The sequence below is a fragment of the Sceloporus undulatus genome, chromosome 2 (genome assembly GCF_019175285.1).
Source record: "Sceloporus undulatus isolate JIND9_A2432 ecotype Alabama chromosome 2, SceUnd_v1.1, whole genome shotgun sequence".
Classification (NCBI taxonomy): Eukaryota; Metazoa; Chordata; class Lepidosauria; order Squamata; family Phrynosomatidae; genus Sceloporus; species Sceloporus undulatus.
Genome location: NC_056523.1, coordinates 260,805,078 through 260,823,995, shown reverse-complemented (window position 1 = coordinate 260,823,995; position 18,918 = coordinate 260,805,078). Strand labels below are relative to the sequence as shown.

General features: G+C 38.3%; 1 protein-coding gene across 2 annotated transcripts in view; it reads left to right on the top strand.

The window, feature by feature from the left end:
* The window catches only part of GRAMD2B (GRAM domain containing 2B), a 68,253-nt gene extending 49,987 nt beyond the window's left edge, over window positions 1-18,266 (top strand). For both annotated transcript variants that reach the window (XM_042451120.1, XM_042451122.1), the window contains exons 3-14: window positions 109-196; window positions 1,480-1,546; window positions 2,092-2,195; window positions 4,151-4,246; window positions 6,872-6,943; window positions 7,032-7,112; window positions 8,389-8,500; window positions 9,980-10,102; window positions 13,970-14,057; window positions 14,831-14,932; window positions 15,982-16,075; window positions 16,180-18,266. In XM_042451120.1, the coding sequence (XP_042307054.1) occupies window positions 109-196; window positions 1,480-1,546; window positions 2,092-2,195; window positions 4,151-4,246; window positions 6,872-6,943; window positions 7,032-7,112; window positions 8,389-8,500; window positions 9,980-10,102; window positions 13,970-14,057; window positions 14,831-14,932; window positions 15,982-16,075; window positions 16,180-16,221 (1,069 nt within the window). In that variant the 3' untranslated portion in view covers window positions 16,222-18,266. The remainder of the gene's footprint in view (window positions 1-108; window positions 197-1,479; window positions 1,547-2,091; window positions 2,196-4,150; window positions 4,247-6,871; window positions 6,944-7,031; window positions 7,113-8,388; window positions 8,501-9,979; window positions 10,103-13,969; window positions 14,058-14,830; window positions 14,933-15,981; window positions 16,076-16,179) is intronic.
* The last annotated feature ends 652 nt before the right edge of the window (window positions 18,267-18,918 follow it).

Genomic DNA, 18,918 nt, shown 5'->3' with positions numbered 1-18,918 from the left:
TTTCTAAAAAGGTGGAGGGGCGATCCTTTCAGCAACAAAAATAATGAAACAGTCTTAAGTATATTATTATTATTATTATTATTATTATTATTATTATTATTATTCTAGGTCAAAGACTATTGTGGATAATACCTTCTTTGCAATAGATGGAAAAAATGACTCAAAGCCTGAAAGAAAGAAGCATGCTTCAAATCAGGTAAAGGAAAAATGTTACTTGTTTGTGATGTGCAGTGATGTAGACTCATGAGGGCCAGGGAACAAAAGATTCTGTTATATTCTCTGGTTATGGCAGGGGACCATCTTGAAAAAATCAGGCTGGAAGAATACAATAGCAGTGACATGCAATTTCTTCCCCTACCCACATTCTACTGAGCCTAAGACCTAGTAACAGAAGTGAGAGCTCTACATCCCTTTTCCTGCTTTCATTGAATGATTATTGGACACATTTGTCAAGAACCTAGGGACAAATAAATACTATAAGTTACTTCCAAAACTTTACTGCATACTCTCCAACTGTCCCAATTTGGCACGGACAGTCCCAGTTAATCCTCAGTCATCCCACTTTCTCAGCTGCTTCTAAGTTCCAATTTCTCTCTCCTTCTCCCACTTTCATCCCTTTGTCCTCAGCTTACATCAGATGCTGCAAATGGAGTTTAAAGTGCAAAACTAGTTTGCACAGAATTAGCTCAGCGGGGATGGGGAGAGAAGAGGAGGGGTGGAATTTTGCCCTTCCCAGTAAGCTTAGGCAAAAGCAAACTGCTGCAGGCTCTCCTCTCTGGTAAGCTCTTTGTCAATGACCATACTGTGATGTGATTTGGTCACACATATCCCAGTTTTCATCTGGGAAATGCTGGAGGGTATGTTACTCTCTGTCTTCAGCAAGAACAGAACAACTAAGACCTGACTTCACCTTGGTAAGTCCAGTACCACTCATGAACTAAACAATATGATGCTCCCTCCTGCTCAATTGCCCAGGAATGGTGAACCAATGCCAACTAGTGAATTCATAGGGCTTGTTATTCATAAAAGTTGGGGGAGGGAAGAAGACATTTGGGACTAGTTAACCATTTTAAGCAAACTATGCCACACAGGCATGGTGTATGTATTATTGTCACACCAAAATACAAACAGGAGCCTGTAAGAAAATTGGACTTGGGACTAACCTTGGACATTTTCACAACCTGGCCAAAGTATTCTCCCTGGTACTAAGATAAGATAGGGATCCCTTGGACCTCTAGCCTATTCTATTTGTACAACAACTGCAATCCCTTCCTTATAACACCCCTCCTTTTCTACAAGTATCAGGCCCATAGTCTTCATTTGTTTTCTCCATTATTGACAAGCATGGACATTCCTGGTTCCTTCCATTTCCTGATACAGAAAATGTATTCACAGTTACTTAAATATAAGAGAGACATAGGCTGACAAATGGGTGATAACATTAACCATTAAAATGTATTCCATTTTTCCCAAATACAGTTTAAGGCAAATGCTCACTTTCACAAACTGTTTCTGGATGTTCCAATTGATGAACCTTTGAGACAAAGTAAGCTGAAAATGCTCACTCTATTATTATTATTATTATTATTATTATTATTATTATTATTATTATTATTATGTTCATATAGACTGTGTTCTGTGTTCCATCACGGCCCACCCCCCCCCCCCCTTTAATGCATCTTCTGCAACAAAGATTATTGATTGCTGAAATGTTAGTGGGAGATTTTCAGCTATTGACTCATGAATTTAGATTTTCCACTTTTTGATGGTCTGTTCTGGTTCATAGCCAAGATGTAATTGCTGGGTTCCTTTTCATTCAAGAATCCAATGGCTATTTAATATTAAATACTCCTCCCACCCCATAAATATCAAGGTTCAGATTACAAAAGTACTAAGATATGATCCAAGGCCATTTGGCTTTTACAAAGTCATTTTCCTCCTCAAGAATCACATCCTTAACATCTGTAGTGTGTGTGTGTGTGTGTGTGTGTATTAAAAATTGTCTTATATATGTAGAATATATTAAATACATTTCCTAGAGAATTTCACAAGTGTAACTGATAGATAATTTGTCATATATGACCTTTGTAGATTTCACCTGTGCCTTACAGAAAGAAATCTTGTACCAAGGGAAGCTTTTCATTTCGGAAAACTGGATTTGCTTCCATTCTAAGGTCTTTGGCAAAGACACTAAGGTAAGTAAAGTCACATTTTATGAGTTAGGTTCAATGAGTCATGCCTAATTCTAATTTAATACGCATAGGATACAAATGGTAATTGGCACAACATAAAACATAAAAGTAGAAAATCAGATCATCAGATTTTCATTTCCATATCAATGTATTCATCCATGTTGATTAATAGAAGTGAATTTTCTAAATTGTTGTCTAGGCATTTATTCCACAAAAAGTCTTGTAGCTCAGCTGTGGCTGTCTAAGATGATACTGAGTGTAGAGGATGATAACAACTAATATTGTCAAGACCCTTTCTTTAGAGAAGGCAAGTTCTAAAGAAGCAATATACTGTTACTTGTTTCCCATACTAAGTTACACTGGAGGTGGAATACACTGAGGGCATGTCTACCCGGGCCAATTAAACCAGTTTCCCCCGACCCTCACTGCAACCTGTCTACATAAAGTAGAGCAAAAGTCCCAGTTTGATTGCAGACTGTCTTTACAACATGAGGCTAGTTCTGCACTGAATCCACCCTATCTCCCCCTTAAACCAGTGTACAATAACTCACCTTATGCTCTGGATTTTGTCAGAAAATCTGGAGCACTCTGTAGCAATACCAGGTGGCTATTTACTGCCACATGGCTGTGTCTCACTATACTGCATGGCACTGCCAACCACTAGCACAAGTCACTCTCTCTGGTGCCACAAATAGGTGCTCAGTCATGTGACTGACACTGGGCAATTCATTTTCAACCTCAGAGGAAGTGACTCAAAACAGCGGTACTGGTGTTGGGGAACATGGCAGAACACTTGTGTAGACAGCCACCCAGTGTTGCTTGCTACAGAGTGCGGTGGTAATGAGGTGAATCCAGGATGGCTCTGGGGCCAGAATACAGTGTTAGAGCCATGAGATTTATTATAGAGCCCTCGTATTAGAGTAGAATTGCATTTCTGGAAGCTAGACATGATTATATCATCCATACAGGCAAAGACAAATAATTCTTCCCCACTGGGGAAGAAAACAAATATTTCTACATTGTATTCTTCCTGTATTTGAATATCTCAAAAAGATTCAGAGGGATTATTGTGTTGAGAAATGTATATCTATTTATTTCTTTTGCACACATTTTCTGTGCAGGAAAAGTTTCGAAAACAGTATTTTCTGCACAGTAAGTCTGTTTTCTCTGGAGAATGTTTGTGGTTTTGTTTAAAAACACACACACATGTGTATACATTTGAAAATTAATTCCTCTACAAAACTTTGGGTTTGATTATCGACAAAAACCATGCCAAAGTCTCACTGCTCTAATACTTCTCCTGACAGAAAATCTGTTTGTCAACTTGGAAATAAATAACTGTGAATATTATTTCCTTCCCTCGTGGGAAGGTTCTCGTGTGCCTCAGATTTCCTTAAAGCCCATCGGTAGGAATCAATTGCAAATTTCCCATCAGGAGAAATAATTATTTCTTCTTTCTTCATGACAAACCCCTCCCCAAAAAACCCACCCCTTTGAACAAGATATTTGGTTTTAGCACTATTCAGGAGGATCCTATAGATGTAGGGTGCTTCTTGTAGCTGGAAAAGGATAAAAATGAACATTTGTAATGTACTGGTTAGTATTTATAAGCATTAAGATGTTTTATAATGCTTTCTTGTTAATGAAAACTTCTTAATTTTCAAATTATTGTACATGTTACAACAGGATTTTTAAGGGAAATGAATGCTATAACATTCATTATGTTTTAACTTTGATCAGTGTGGGTATCAAATGCATTATTTCCTGTTCAGTATCAGATGATGGATGCTAAAACAGATAAGCCTTAACAAACACTATCACAACCTTACAGTCTTTGTTAGTACAGATGGAAATGTCATAATGCTTAAGCCTCATAAATCCAAAATCCATATCCCATGGACTATTTCTAAATGAATTCTCATGTTTACACTGTAATTATAAATGTGATTTCATTTCAGATTACTATACCTGTGCTTTCTGTCACACTAATAAAGAAAACTAAAACTGCCCTTTTAGTGCCAAATGCTTTGGTTATAACAACTCTCTCTGATAGGGTAAGTTCACATTTTTGTTTTTTATGTTTTTGTTATTTCCAGTTATTTCTTGTACTTTGAATTTAACTCATTTTTAAAAATAGATAAATTGTTCTTCCCACCCTGAATGAGATCCTATGTTGCATAAATATGTGTCAGCAGAGTTACATTACACATTCCCTATAATGAATAGTGCAATCTATGTAGATCAATGGCCAATGTCTATGGCTGATAGCCTGTTCTGCAGTTGCAAGGTGCAATGCACATAGGCAATACACATTCACATGCTACTCTGTATATTTAAATGCATTGCTGAAATGATCCTGCATGTGCCACTCTGCTTACACCACCATGGATATAACCCTGTAGTGAAACTAGTTGTTGACCAGACTAGCCTCAACTGAATTGACACATATCGACCGTGGCCAGCTTATAAACTGAGCAAAGAATTGACTGTAGTAAATATTGTTCATTGCTTTTGCACAGCGGTTGCAGCATTAAAAAAAAAACAGTCAATGGAAAACTGCAGCTACTGGGAGCTGTTTTGTGGCTTTCTGTAGTAGCTGAAGGAAGAGGCATTGACTGATACAGTATTAGTCAATAGTGCCACTAGACCTCCCTCCCCCCAAAAAAAAAAAATTAAAAGGAAGCAAAGTCATTTATGAAATAGCAAGCTCTTCCTGACAGAAGCATCTCTGGATTTCTTAATGCCAGTGCTCTGATTCTAAACAAACATCTGCGAAAGAATATATGCTGCTTCTATTATTTGAACTAAGATTACATGTGAACAACACAGTTATATCCGTTTTGTATCTTTAATGGTAATGGCTCCATCCTACATGATCCTGCAACTTGTAGCTTTGGTGATATATTGAAAATTCCTTCTAGTTCACTTCAGTGCACTACGAAAGCTCTTTTATGGAGAATTCTAGGTGCCTCACCAAACTGCACATGCCAAGATTCTAAGAATGGTATGAAACTGCTGTAACTACTTAGTGTAGACATATTCTTGTAAATTCTGCAGTGCATTGGGTTGTTAAAATACATTATGTCTATATTTTGTCATTGGATCCATTCTTAATATTTTTATTATGCAAAAGGGGTAGCAAAATCAGAAAATGTTGAATTAATTGTATAGTTACTAACGAGTATATAAATGTGAATGTCTAATAAATGAGGTGGGGGAATCTTCACTCCAAAAAGGCCAGATTGGGCATGCAGGATTTGTGAAATGGCTTATAAATTCAAGTTAATTAATTTAGTTAGAGTTTAAGAAGGTAGTCAAGATAACCATTTTATAGAAATGTGAACTCAATGTATTCATTGTTCAATAATTTGTAATGATTATTGGGATGAAAGGGTTCATGATAAAACTGATCTATATGTGGTTTCTTGACTATGATATAAACTATCTGGAAATATTGGTTAAAACGTATGTGTTGGTTTGTGTAGAAACACCAATAATGTGCAAAACATAAAATAAAAAATAAAATAAAATAAAAATGCATTGTACCTGAATAGAGAACATTAAAGAGCCTTTCTGATATATTTTGTCAAAGCTGGTCTTGCACACTTAGACAGGCTGGCTTTTAACAACTGGGGATCAGAAAAATTAGCAACAAGTTTTCCTAGCATGGAACTGTAATAAGAGAGGACTCCATCTCTTCAGTTTCATACCAGTTCTGTAACCATTAAAGATGAGGAAATGTATGACAGAAAAAGGAAGCAGCCATAATGCCTAATGAAATCAAAGGTGCTTTGACAAGTGGCTCAGTAAAACAAACAAGATGGCTCAAATTAGGGTGTATCTACAGAAATAATGCAGATTGAGACCACTTTAAATGTTGTAGCTCCATTCTATGGAATCCTGGGATTTGCAAATTTACAAGATCTTTTGCCTTCTCTACCACAGAGTGCTAGTGCCTCACCACACTACAAATCCCAGGATTTGGTAGGATGCAGCCTTGGCCTTTGAAGTGGTGCCAGACTGCATGATTTCTACAATGCAGATGCACTCTATGAGAGCAAGTCAGCACACTTCAATCTACAACGGCAATGGCATGAAAGACTCCTTGGCATAAGAAATCCAGTTGAATTTTATATAGCTTGAGCAAAAATGATACAGACAGATGACAGAAAGTAGTTGTGGTCTGTGGGTGCCAGTGGAAATATGACTCCAAGGGAACTGACTTTTGGTAGACTGATTTATTGCTTTCACAGATCAAAAGTCCTGTATTATCACAGACAGCTCCATAAACATTTTTGGTCAGGGCCACAATTTTCATCTTTCTGTATCCTATTATATTCTATCCCACTCTCACAACTGTGTAATGATCCTTAAAAAGCTGTGGCTTTACTATCAGCTTGTCAGTACATCTAGGAAATGGACTGATACCCTGAAAGCTCATGCTAAAATATAAAACAGTCTTATAGGTGCTGTTAGATTTATTTGTTTTTCCTCTCCCCTTCTCCTTTTTATGCTACAACAGATTAGCACAGCTATTTCTTTGAAAACTGTTAAAATATGTTGTGTCCTTAAAGGCAATTGTTGAACTAGGATATAAATAAGTTTTTAAAAATTAGCAGAGACAAAATCTAGATGTTCTCTTGATTTTAAATAATTATTGTTGTTGCTTTTCTTTTCAGTACATATTTGTCTCCTTTCTGTCCAGAGACACAGCTTATAAACTATTAAAATCTGTTTGTCGGCATTTAGAGGTGAGTTATAAGTATCTTCAGATGTCTCTTTCTGAGTATGTTCTTATTAGAAACTGATCCAACTGTATCATTTAAACTATGTTTTCAGGATTTGAGTGTTGGCAACAGTCCCAATCCTTCTTCTCCAGAAAACAGTTTCAGGAGTGATCGCCCTACAACCTTACCTTTGGTAAGTGGTGCTGGAGGGGGGATGGGGTAGAAACAGCATTGGTAGTGAATGATGACTGATATAAAATTGGCAAAAGATAATTTTCTGTTGGCATCATGACTGTGTTCCAAGTTAATCAGCATTTAAAGGATCAAGCTTCAATGAGCCTCAGGCTCATGTCTTCTCTCCCTCTCCCCACCATAGTAAAGCTATAGAGATGATTTGGGCGAGCTTTCATTTGAGACAAACAACACTATGTTATGATGTTAGAGCCCTGGAAAAGTACAGTATATCTTAATTATGTAAGCCATAGATAAGAGTATCTAGAGTTTAGTATTCAGACAACATGATAAATAGCAGCTAATCTAAAACAGGAGTGAGGAAACTGATCTTCACATGGCTCCAGACCCATTTTTATAGCCTTCAACCCCAGAATACCCACAAGCCTCCCCATCAAAACAGATGACAGACAGACAGACATCTACCTATATTTTCTCCCAAGACATCTTTCAGAGTACATTAAAACAAAATACAATTAAATTAATGTACAGTGCTAAAGTTTTAAAGCTATTAAATCAACAGTCCTATTAAAATACCTGAATCTTCTGTCACATCCAGTAAAAAAAATCAAGGGCTCATTTAAATAAAAAGCTCTTTGTCAGCTGACAAAAAGATAGCAAAGAGGGGGCCAACCTAGCCTCCCATGGGAGAGAATTCCACAGCATTGGTGCAGTCACCAAGAAAGCTGTCTACTGTGTCCTTACCAAACCAACAATATCTGTGACCGTGGTAGGGCTGAAAAAAAGCCCTTTCCTAAGATCTTAAAATTCAGTCAGGATCACACAGGAAGGTAGTCTTCAGATACTCATTCTCTTTATCGTATGTGTAAGAGTGTGCCCACTAAACTTAAGAAGCTAAGAGTCATCTGTATGTCAGATTTGACTAGGTGACCCTTCTAACTCTATGATTCTATAATCAGAGGAAAACCAAATATTCTTGGCCACTATATTTCAAGAATTTCAGATTAATTCAAACTAGATTAGATTTACGAAGTGTGTCTTCATGAAGATTATCTATTAATCTTTGTAGCATCAGGACTATGAAGTTCCAGGGTTTTCTCCATTGCATCCTATATAGTTAGGTAGATGCGAGCTCCACTGAGCTCAGTGCCTTTTGAGCAGATGTACACAGAATTCATTATGAATATACTATGCTGGTTTTAAAACAAATTACTGAAGGCAAGCAGGAGGGGAAATAGCTAATACCCTGATATTTTTGATGCACCAACCCTTTCTAGGATTTCAATGAAGATTTTTCTGAATTGGATGGCATCATCCACCAACGCAGGCATGAGATGGAAGAATCCAGCAGCACTGGTTCTCAGACTCCAGAACTGGAACACTTTCAAGGTTTGCATAATGCATTCTTTCAAGACTATTCATATTAGAAGCCTTTGGGTACCCAGACATCTGGTCAAAAAGGAGGGAAGGTCACTCAGCCCACTCCTCATTGATCACATGGGCAGCCTGTTCTGACATCAGCAAAAGCAATGGCAACAGCCAGGTATTTGCAGGGAACTGCTTTATCAGAAAGGCAGCAGCCTCTTTTCAAAGCCACTGGCACTGCTTATTCATGGGCAGGAGCTCCATGTAAAACCTACTGTGCTGCCGCTTCTGCTGAGGACAGAAACAGACACCCAGACTTGTTGATCACATGTCTGAACACCCGTTTCTGTCCTCAGCAGAAGTGGTGGTATGCCATGATAGGCTTTATATGGAGCTCCTGCCCATGAGGAAGTGGCAAGTGGCTCTTAAAACAGGCCATCACCTTTCCCTGTGCTGCTCAGGGGCATGGTATGGCTCTTGTCATTTGGACAATGGATCAGACCAAATTGGACCCAGTCCAGCTGTTCACATGCCAAAAGAACCCTGTTATTCCAGAATTTCTGGGAAACATTGGGCTTTCTCCTGACTTTGCTTAGTTCGGAGCAAAGTTAGGTTAAGGAACCCAGAAGTGGCCATGTCATGAGTACTGCAGCACTGGCTTTGGGTTGAATTCAGAGTTTTCCCTGGTGTAGACAAGCCCTTGGTCCAAACATGCAAAATCAAACTGTGGTTGAAGGTTTTCTCACCTACTAACCAGAACTTAGAAGTAACTAGCTGCAAATAACTAGTTGCTAATAATTAATGCCTTTTCCCAATCAGAATGTTATAACAGCCACATTGCAACTTAATTTAACAAGGCTAATTGCTTGATTCCTTTAAAGCTAATTGTTAGAGTTATGCAGATATGGCCTCAGTAATTTGTGTGCATAAGGATATTTCACATTTCAGAGTGTCCTCTGCTACACATCATGCTTTGGTGTGCGCATTAACGAAAAAAATTAGGTAGATGGGAGAAGAGCATGTAGCATTCAGATGATTTTTAAATAACCAATTTTAATTTAGTTTAATTTAATTTAAACTAATTTAAATAACTAATTTTAATAATTTGCTAAGCACTGTCATGTGTATGTTGTGTGCCTTCAAATTGTTTCCAATTTATGGCAACCCCTAAGGTGACCGTATCATGGGGTTTTCTTGGTAAGGTTTGTTCAAAGGAGGTTTGCCACTTCCTTCCCCTGAGGCTGAGAGCATGTGACTTGGCCAAGGTCACCCAGTGGGTTTCATGGCTGAGCTGCGAATTGAACCCTGGTCTCTAGACCATAGTCCAGCACTCAAACCACTACACCACACTGGCTCTTCATAGCACCAAGGAAACCTGATTGTGTAAAGTCTCATCTTTGTGTTACAAATTCATCCTTCAAGTGCAAGTTCAAGTATTTCTTAAGTTGTTCATAATGCTTTCCGTGCTTCTGCTTTTCACTTACAATTCTTGTTCTTCCACAGATTATCACATAGTTGGCACCCAGGCTCATCTGAAAGCATCCAAGATGGAGACAAATCCTCTGCATGCAGATTTACAGTCTAAATGTTTGTGTGATGATAAAGTCAGGAATACTTCAAGAAACGGTAAATAAACACAATCCACATTTATTGAGTTCTGGGGGACTGATGTAGACAAGTAAGGCTGAGATCTCTACAGTATGTTAAAAAACAACACTATGGGTTAAATCCAAAACTGCCCATCCACATATGGGAAGTGCCTGTTGCATATAGAAAAGCTGTTGCATATAGTTGTGTTTTTTGGGGGGTGTGGGTGGGCTATGTGGCCGTGTTCTGGAAGAGTTTATTCCTGACACTTCACCGGCAGCTGTGGCTGGCATCTTCAGAGAATGCTGGCATGGAAGTGAGTGTGGTATATATAGTGTGATCCTTGGTTGAGAGGAAGTTATGTTGACCCTTTCATAGGGTTTTCATGCAAGAGTCATATTCAGAAGAGGTTTGCTGTTGACTTCCTCTGAGGCTGAGCAAGTGTGACTTTCCCTAGATCACCCAGTGGATTTCCACAGCTGAGCTGGAATCTGAACTGTGGTCTCCCAGAATTCTAATCCTGAACTCAAACCACTATCCTACAGTCCTCCTCCATTCTCATGGACTTTGCATCCATGTCCTTTGATTATCCGTGGGGGACAAATGGAGGGAACAAAAATGGGGGTGCACCTGTGGCACGTGCCTGCACATCCTCACAGGGGTGCACTTCCATTCAAGCCAATAGGGCTTGTATATGCGCAGTTTTTCATTTTCGCAGGGTGGGGTTTGGAATGGATCTCCATGAAATCGGAAGGAAGACTGTATATTGTCTCTCAAGAAAGCTGATAGCATTTGCAAAAAAAAAAAATCTGCTAGGATCCAGAGAATGCAACAGAAAGGAGCCCCCCAGGAAACATACATAATTTGTTTTTTGTTTTTCTTTGTGAGAGTAGTGACGAAAGGATTGGTAAGTGTACATAGATCAGTGTTTCCTTTAGCTGATATTCCCAGCATACTGGAAGCTTTTCTCCAATTCTACTTTCCTTATAGATGGAGCTCTACATGCATCCCCAAACCTGAGGCAGATTCATTACCTCAAAGTATGATACTGCTAGAGTTACCAGTTTAGGCTCATCCCAGGTCCTTAGGTTTCCAGACCAAAACCTGAAACCTGGGGACAGGTTATGCATTAAGTTTCAACCACAGATGTTCTCTGCTTATAGTTCAAACATGCAGAGAACATATTTTTCTGTTTGGAAATTAAGGCACAGTTCTTAGCTAAATGGGCTGTTCCTAAATCAAGGTGAAACAAGGGAGTTATGCCGTCTCACTTACTTAGAGAAATCAGATAAGCAACATTTGATTCTAGCCTACTTACTTCTAGACAGAAGCTGAATTCAAAGCAGAGCCTAGTGCCACAATGAATGCAAGGAAAAGAGGAAGTAAAAACATAGATTCCCCTGGAAAAATCACAGCAAGTTGCAGAAACAAATCAATTATGGCTTGCAAATTGCAGCAAGCTTCTACTCTACTACCTGGGCTGGAGGTTTTCCCACAGCCCTTTCCTCCTGCTTGGAGCTGAACCCACCAAAACTGGAAAATTTGAATAATCAGTTCAGATTAGTTTACACTTTGAATGCTATCTCCCATATGGCTGAGAACATGAGCTTGCTAATCTGTTAATCACATATTTAAACAGTAGATTTTAATCAAGACTTCCTTAGCTGTAAAAGTGTCCAGTGCTGATGCAACTACAATAAGCAACAGGCTCCACTGATTTAGCATATCTTGTATTCATGTGGTATAGCAGACAAAGCCAGTTAGCTAAAAGTGTTGAGACTATAAAAAGTTAAAGAATCAGAAGTTGTGAATATAGAGCTAGGCAAATGTTCTGTGGAACTAGATACAATAGAAAGTTGATTAAGTTGAAATGTAAGTGGAATCTTTTTATACTTTTTCACACACAGTTAACTTTCAGTTGTGTATATTGCATTTTATATGATGTGGAATATGCAAGGCTGTCAATCTGAATCTGTGTAGAATAGTTTTAATAATAATAAAAAAATTAAAATACGCAAAGTTTAAAAAAACATAACCTGCATTTTGTTGTTAACTGCCCTTGAGTCGATCTCAACTCATGCAACCCTATGGGTGAGACATCTCCAAGGAGTTTATCAAACAGGAGGAATTTCTCTTAAATTCGGATGAAAAGAAAGTGGGGCCAGAACGCATTCACTTAAGGTCGCTAGTTTAGTGCAATTACGTGAATGTGCATTGCATTCAAACTGACTCCCCATTGCCCAAAAATAGTATGTCATTGCCCGAATTTGCATGTGGCAGTCTACCACGCAATAACATGAAACCCCATGATTGCGTTCGGACTGACTTCCCATTGCCCAAATTTGCATGTAGTGGGTTATCACGCAATAACGTTAAACCCCATGATTGTGTTCAGATTGCCATTGGATTATACTTCCAATTTCCCTTGTCTGATAAACTCCCAAGACTCTCTGTCCTCCACTGCTCTGCTTAATTCCTGCAACCCCATACCTGTGACCCCCTTAATAGAGTCCATCCATCTGGCATGTGGCCTTCCTCTCTTCCTACTTCCTTCCACTTTTCCCAGCATAATTGTCTTTTCCAATTTGGTCATCTTGGCTTCCAAGGAGGTTTCCAGCTTGATCTGCTATAGGACTCATTTGTTTGTCCTTTTGGCTGTCCATGGGATCCTCAGTACTCTTCTCCAACACCACATCTCAAATGAATGGATTTTCTTCCTATCTACAAGCCTTTGTACTGTTGCATTCATAATTCTTAGTTTCTTCCTATTTCCCTTTTGTTTTTCTTCTCTTCTTTTCTTTATTGCTTGTAGTATTTTTTTTTGTCATCAATGTTTTTTCTCTTTCTTTTTGTTTATTGAAAGTGTCTGTCTAAATTCTTCTTTTATTATGTCCCTGGCTTCAGACCATAGTGCCTCTGGTTCTCGGTCTATTATGTTTAGTAGTGTGAATCTGTTTCTTATGTTGTCAGTAAATTCTGTTGAGATATTATTTAGATCATATTTTGGTTTTGTTTTCTTCTTGAGTCTTACTCTTATTTTTGATGTGAGTAATTTGTGATCTGTGCCATAATCGGCACCTGGTCTAGTCTTGGCCACCAGTATAGAGTTCCGTTTCCAATATATAATCTGTTTGATTTTTGTGTTGACGATCTGGTGATGTCCATATGTACAGCCTTCTTTCTGGTCGTATGAAACATGTGTTTGCAATGAATAAATTGTTGGCTTCACAAAAATCTATCAGATGTTCACCTGCTTCATTTCTTTTGCCTAATCCAAATCTGTCTACTGTTTTTGATTCTTCTTTGAATCCAACTTTTGCATTCCAATCTCCAATTATCAGCTGGATATCCTGTGTTGGTGTGCTGTCAATTTCTTCCTATACTCTCCTTCATAGAATCTATCAATTTCTTACTATTCTGCCTCTGTGGTTGGTGCATCACCTGAATTATGGTGATATTCATAGGTTTAGCATGGAGCCTTACTGAAATGATTCTGTCTGATTTTGCATTGTATTCTCTGACTACTTTTACTACATCTTTTCTTGGTATGAAAGCCACCCTGTTTCTTCTTGTCTTTTCATTCCCTGATTATCCTCTTTGTGTTGCTGCTCAGCTGGGGGGTGAAGAACCATCAGAGAGGCAAGGAGAGTGGGGCTAAACACCAACTGAGTCCTGTCTCCGCCACCCCCTCCAACTGAGCAGCAACACAAAGAGGTCACACAACCTGCATTACCACACTGTATTATTATTTTTAATTCACTAAGGGGGGGGGGGGACAACTAATATAAACTGGGATCTTATCTCTATTTGGCAGTTCTAGTCTCCCACTAGGTGTTCAGCTATGACATTTTCAGATGTATCTCATGATCTATGTTGGCAGTCATGAATATTTTGTTCATCCCATAGTTTCACCTGGAGTCCTTGGATTCTTCTACCGATTGAATTACCAAAGGTTCTTGTCTGTGAACCACATACTTATTCTCTATGCAGTTCTGTAAGTGAACCATATATTCTTTCACTATATAATTCTGTGAAAACCACCTATCAACATACCCTATTTTTGTGAGGACTGCACTGGTATAAATCTGGGATGTACTCAGAAAGTTGGGCTTCCTGTGGTTAAATAAATGGCTTACACATTCCTCCCCCCCCCCCCCCCGCCACCCTTATTTGTTACACACCAACCAAATACTCAGTATGTTCCACAGGAAAAACTTTCTACTGAGGGAACAAGGAGGGAGAAGGAAAATGACCTTTTCTAAATTGTTCAGCTTTGTGTTATGGATAATATGCTTATATAGTTTTCCAGAAGCATTTTGCCAAATTCCTGGAGGCTAACTAAAAGTAGATTGAGAGATATTTTCAAGGATTACAGGTCAGTAAGAACAGCCAGCAGCATCACAACCCAAAATGCAGCTAAGGGGGAGTGGTGAAGCCAGCAGCTATGAAACATCAGTGGGAAATGCTTGCTATGTTGTGCAGTAAAATGCATCAGTCCCCAGGGGCAAAGGTTCCCCATGCCTGTATTAAAACTTCCAGGAGGGGAAATATGTCAAAGACAATTCTAAAAGCCCTTTTCCTTGGTTAAGCTTTGCTGCCTTATATTGCAGCACGTCAGCTTGACTGAGACAGAAAATAAACTTAAATCCTTCACAGTTTAAGCATTGCTAAATCAATTTAACAACACTTTCTCAGTATGCTTTCATATTAAGATATCAAGCAGTCACATGTTTATTTTTTCTGTTCCTCACCACACCTCTCTTGCAGTGTTTGCGTACTCATTTTCTCCACATTCTACATGAGATATAAAATCCACATGCTAGAAGACCAACTTGGTTCCATGGCTTCCTTCAGGGATTCATATATTAAGTAAGATGGTATTGTCTTTGTCTAAATGTTCTGTCTCTCTCAATTTACTGTTGTTGCTGCTGCTGCTGTTGCTATTGTTGTGTACCTTCAAGTCATTTCTGACTTATGGCAACCCTAAGCTGGATTTCATGGCTAAATGGAGATTTGACCTCTGGTCTCTACAGTCATAATCCAACACTCAAACCAATATACCATGCAAGCTACATGTATTATATTGGACACAGGGCCCTTTCACTTCACCCAGTTATAAGGACTATGATTCCACTTTAACTGCTATGGTTTCATCCTATGGAATCCTGAGATCTGCAGTTTAGGGAGGAGTAGCTAGAGGTCTCAGCCATAGAGCTCTAGTGCAGTGATGCTGAACCTTTTAGAGGCTGAGTACCCAAACTGCAATCCAAAACCCACTTATTTATTGCAAAGTGCCATGTCCCTCTGGCTTTCTAGTAACAAACTCTGGCAAACTCTGTGCTGGAGCGACGGGACATGTGCCCACACAGAGGGCTCTGACACGTGTGCCATAGGTTCGCCATCACTGCTCTAGTGCCTCACCAACTACAATCACAGGAGTCCAAGAAATGCTGCCATGGCAATCAATGTTCTGTTTCACTGCTATATACTTGATCATTCTAAACCCAATCGCACATTTCTGTCATTCAGTTATTCAAACTCTTTTTTTTTAATCCATTTTTATCTATTAAATTTAATAGGGTCTTCTCAACAGTGTCCCCTGTTTGTGAAACTGTCCAAATTGATTTATCTCATTATTGGTCTTCAAGCAGGCCCTAAAGATGGACCTTTTTTATCTTGAATCTATCACTGAGTCCAGATTTTATTAACTGCAATGGTGTATATGCTGTCACCCTGCTTCATTGGCTAATTTTGTTTCTGCTGTTACTTTCATTGCTGTTTGGTGTTTTGAGATTGAAAATATATATGTTTGCTGCTATGGGAGAATTTTCCCTAAAACTTTGTTTCTGGTTGTTTTAAATGACATAAAATTAATTGTCTTCTCTTTCCTTTCCCCCGTCCATGTCTTGTATGTCAAGACATCCACTACAAGAAGGCTTGGCATCTCATCTGCACCTTAATGCTGATGGTTTCTGTGAAGAGCTAACAGCTAATCTTATCAAACTGGAAAAGGTGAATATAGAGAACTGCAAAAGCAATCATTGTTAGTTTATGCATTGCAACAGTGGGAACAACTTTTGTCCATTTTCTTTCTTTTGTATTTTCCTTTCTTAAAGATACAGAACAATTTACAAAGACTGCTTGAAGACAATGAATGAATTGCCAGTTCTCTTTGGACTATTTGTTATCACTTCCTTTTTTTCTCCTGAGAAGCAACCCTAAAGTTGCCTTCAGATTCTGTGCTCAAGGGTTTGTATGTCCTTCAGCTCAATCCAAAACTGAACTGCTCTGGAAGCTAGTCATCAATGTATGCCGAGCCAGTGGAAGATGCCTTTCTATTTAATCTATAATGCTGTGTGAATAATTGAGAAGACTGATTGTAACACTTTGTTATATTGCTCAAATCTATAGTAATTCTATTTTCTTTAACTGTGTTATATTAATTCTATAACTGGCCAAACTGAGGGAGAATCATGGTCTTCACAGTGTAGTCAATACAATGTACTCTGGAATCTCTTGATAATCTAGTCTGTAGAGACTAGTCTCAAAGGATTAGGCTTAGATTGCAAAACTGGTTTGGATGTCCATGCTAGTCTGGAAACTTTTGTGTCTTTCATATGTTTAGAATTTGAATGAACACTCCACTTTGTTCTATTGTCTTTCCTACTAAAAATCAGATATGTATCCAACATATCATGTAACCAGTTGAAGTCTATGGCCATTGTCCTGTGAGGTGTTCAGTGAACTCTGAGCCCTTTCATGGTACACAATTTTAACAGTATGATTCCACTTCAGCTGTCATGGCTGTCTCCTATGGAATTTTACAGTTTGTAGTATAAGGAGTTTCTGGATGAGAATTCCAAGTATCCCTCTTGAAAATGCTATTACATAGGATGGAACCATGACCACTAAAGTGTAATCATAGTGCTATTATTGGGGAGGTTGACAGGGTTCTTTGTTTCTTCATAATCATGTTTCTTCTAGATCAAAATTGGTATATTCCATATAGAGCTTCCAAATGGACTTGTTTCACTTACTAAAAGACATATATCAATAGAAGCCTTTCTTGATATAGAGGGTGTTTTTTGTGCTGGCGTCAGGATTAAGCATCAGTTGTTATCGATCATGTCAGAATATTGTTAAAGATATATGATAAGATATAGCTTAAAAGTTGACAGGCCTATTTTCCATAGAGCTGGAGTCAGATGAGGTACAGAAATCCGTTTCCAAAAGACTAGCTGCATTAGTGTGCTGCATCAAAAGCAATGCAAGCTGAGTCACTCAAGATAATATATTTATGATACTGTGAAGTCAGTGGGGCAAGTTAGTTTTGAATAATTTTCTATGGTAATTCATGTGACCCAGATATAACCAAGTTAGTCTGAATGTAGCCCATACATTTTACTAGAGATGAAATATTATCACATGGCATGAAGATATAAAAGTGAAGGGTATAAAGGCAACCAATTTATTTAATGGACTGCCTGACATGTAACTACCATCTTTTGAAAATACATTCCATATACTCCAGAAAGTGGCAGAACACAATGAAAAATATATCATTGTTTTAATGAAATGATTGTTATCATCTACATATGTTTTTCATTAAATTAAGTTTATTAGAAGCTATCATTGAAGCTTAAACCCTTTACTCTGATGTAAAATCAAAACAAGTTGGGGGTTGTAGATTGCCTCAGGGTAGACTAACTGATAAGCTAGTAAAATCTAATAGAAGCCAGTTTGGTCCCAAATGATTTTTAAGCCCTTTTGCGTCTTGATTTTAATCACTTGCCTTTATAGGGTTTGAGAGTTACAACGTGTCAGATTTTCAGTGGGATCTTTGTTATATTACATACATTCAGTCTGTTGGGCAAATGGCAAATTGGTGAGGACAGAATGTCAAACGGGAAGATGTAATGAGCACCAATGATGTCTGAATTATAAACAAAATGTCATTTTTGCCACTACACTATCCATAACTCATCTTCTGCTCTATACTGTTCAGTGAACAGTATAGAGTGCCTTACCAATGAAAAACATAGTGATTTGATTATTTTTGTTTGCCGGATGGGTTGGTTCACATGAATGTTATTTAAAGTATTGATCTCTAAAACAGTGTTCTGTTTACACAGTAGAGATATGTTTTATCATTTCTATGAAATGTTAACTTATTTGTTTCAGTAATAAATTATTTTCAAAAGTACAAATTATCTGAATTTTTTTCTTCTTCTTTTAAATGTATCTGGATTGGAGGCTAATCCTAGTATTAGGATAAAAGAGGTATAAAGTGTAACAGTCACTTTGAGTAACCCGCTATTTCATATCACTACTCCTTACTGATGTTGAGAGATCAGTATCATTCTTTATGTAGACAAACCAGCATTATGCACAACCAAGAAGGGACGAAATCCTCCATAGATTTTTTTCTAAATAAAAGAAATAAATGGAGGGGGGGGAACCCTTATGCCAAGGTGACACACTGCTCAATAATGTATATACCACTCTGGACACACCCATTCTCACCTGATTTTGGAAGCTAAGTAGGAACAGGCCTGACTAGTATCTGGCTGACAGATCAACAAAGATAACTGAGTAGGGCTAAAAAAAAGAAACCTGCCCGAATCTCTGCTGCCAATAGAACTGACAACTCTAGGCCAGATGAATCAACAGGTCTCTTTTATGCTACACAATTGTAGTGCTTTGATACTTTAGCTGTCCTGATCCTATCCTACAGAACTCTGGCCTTTGTAGTTTTATGAGTTATTTAGAATGGTCTACCAGAGGGCTTTAGGGACTCAACAAACTACAAATCACAGGATCCTGTAGGAAGCAACCATGGCAATTACAGCGGTACC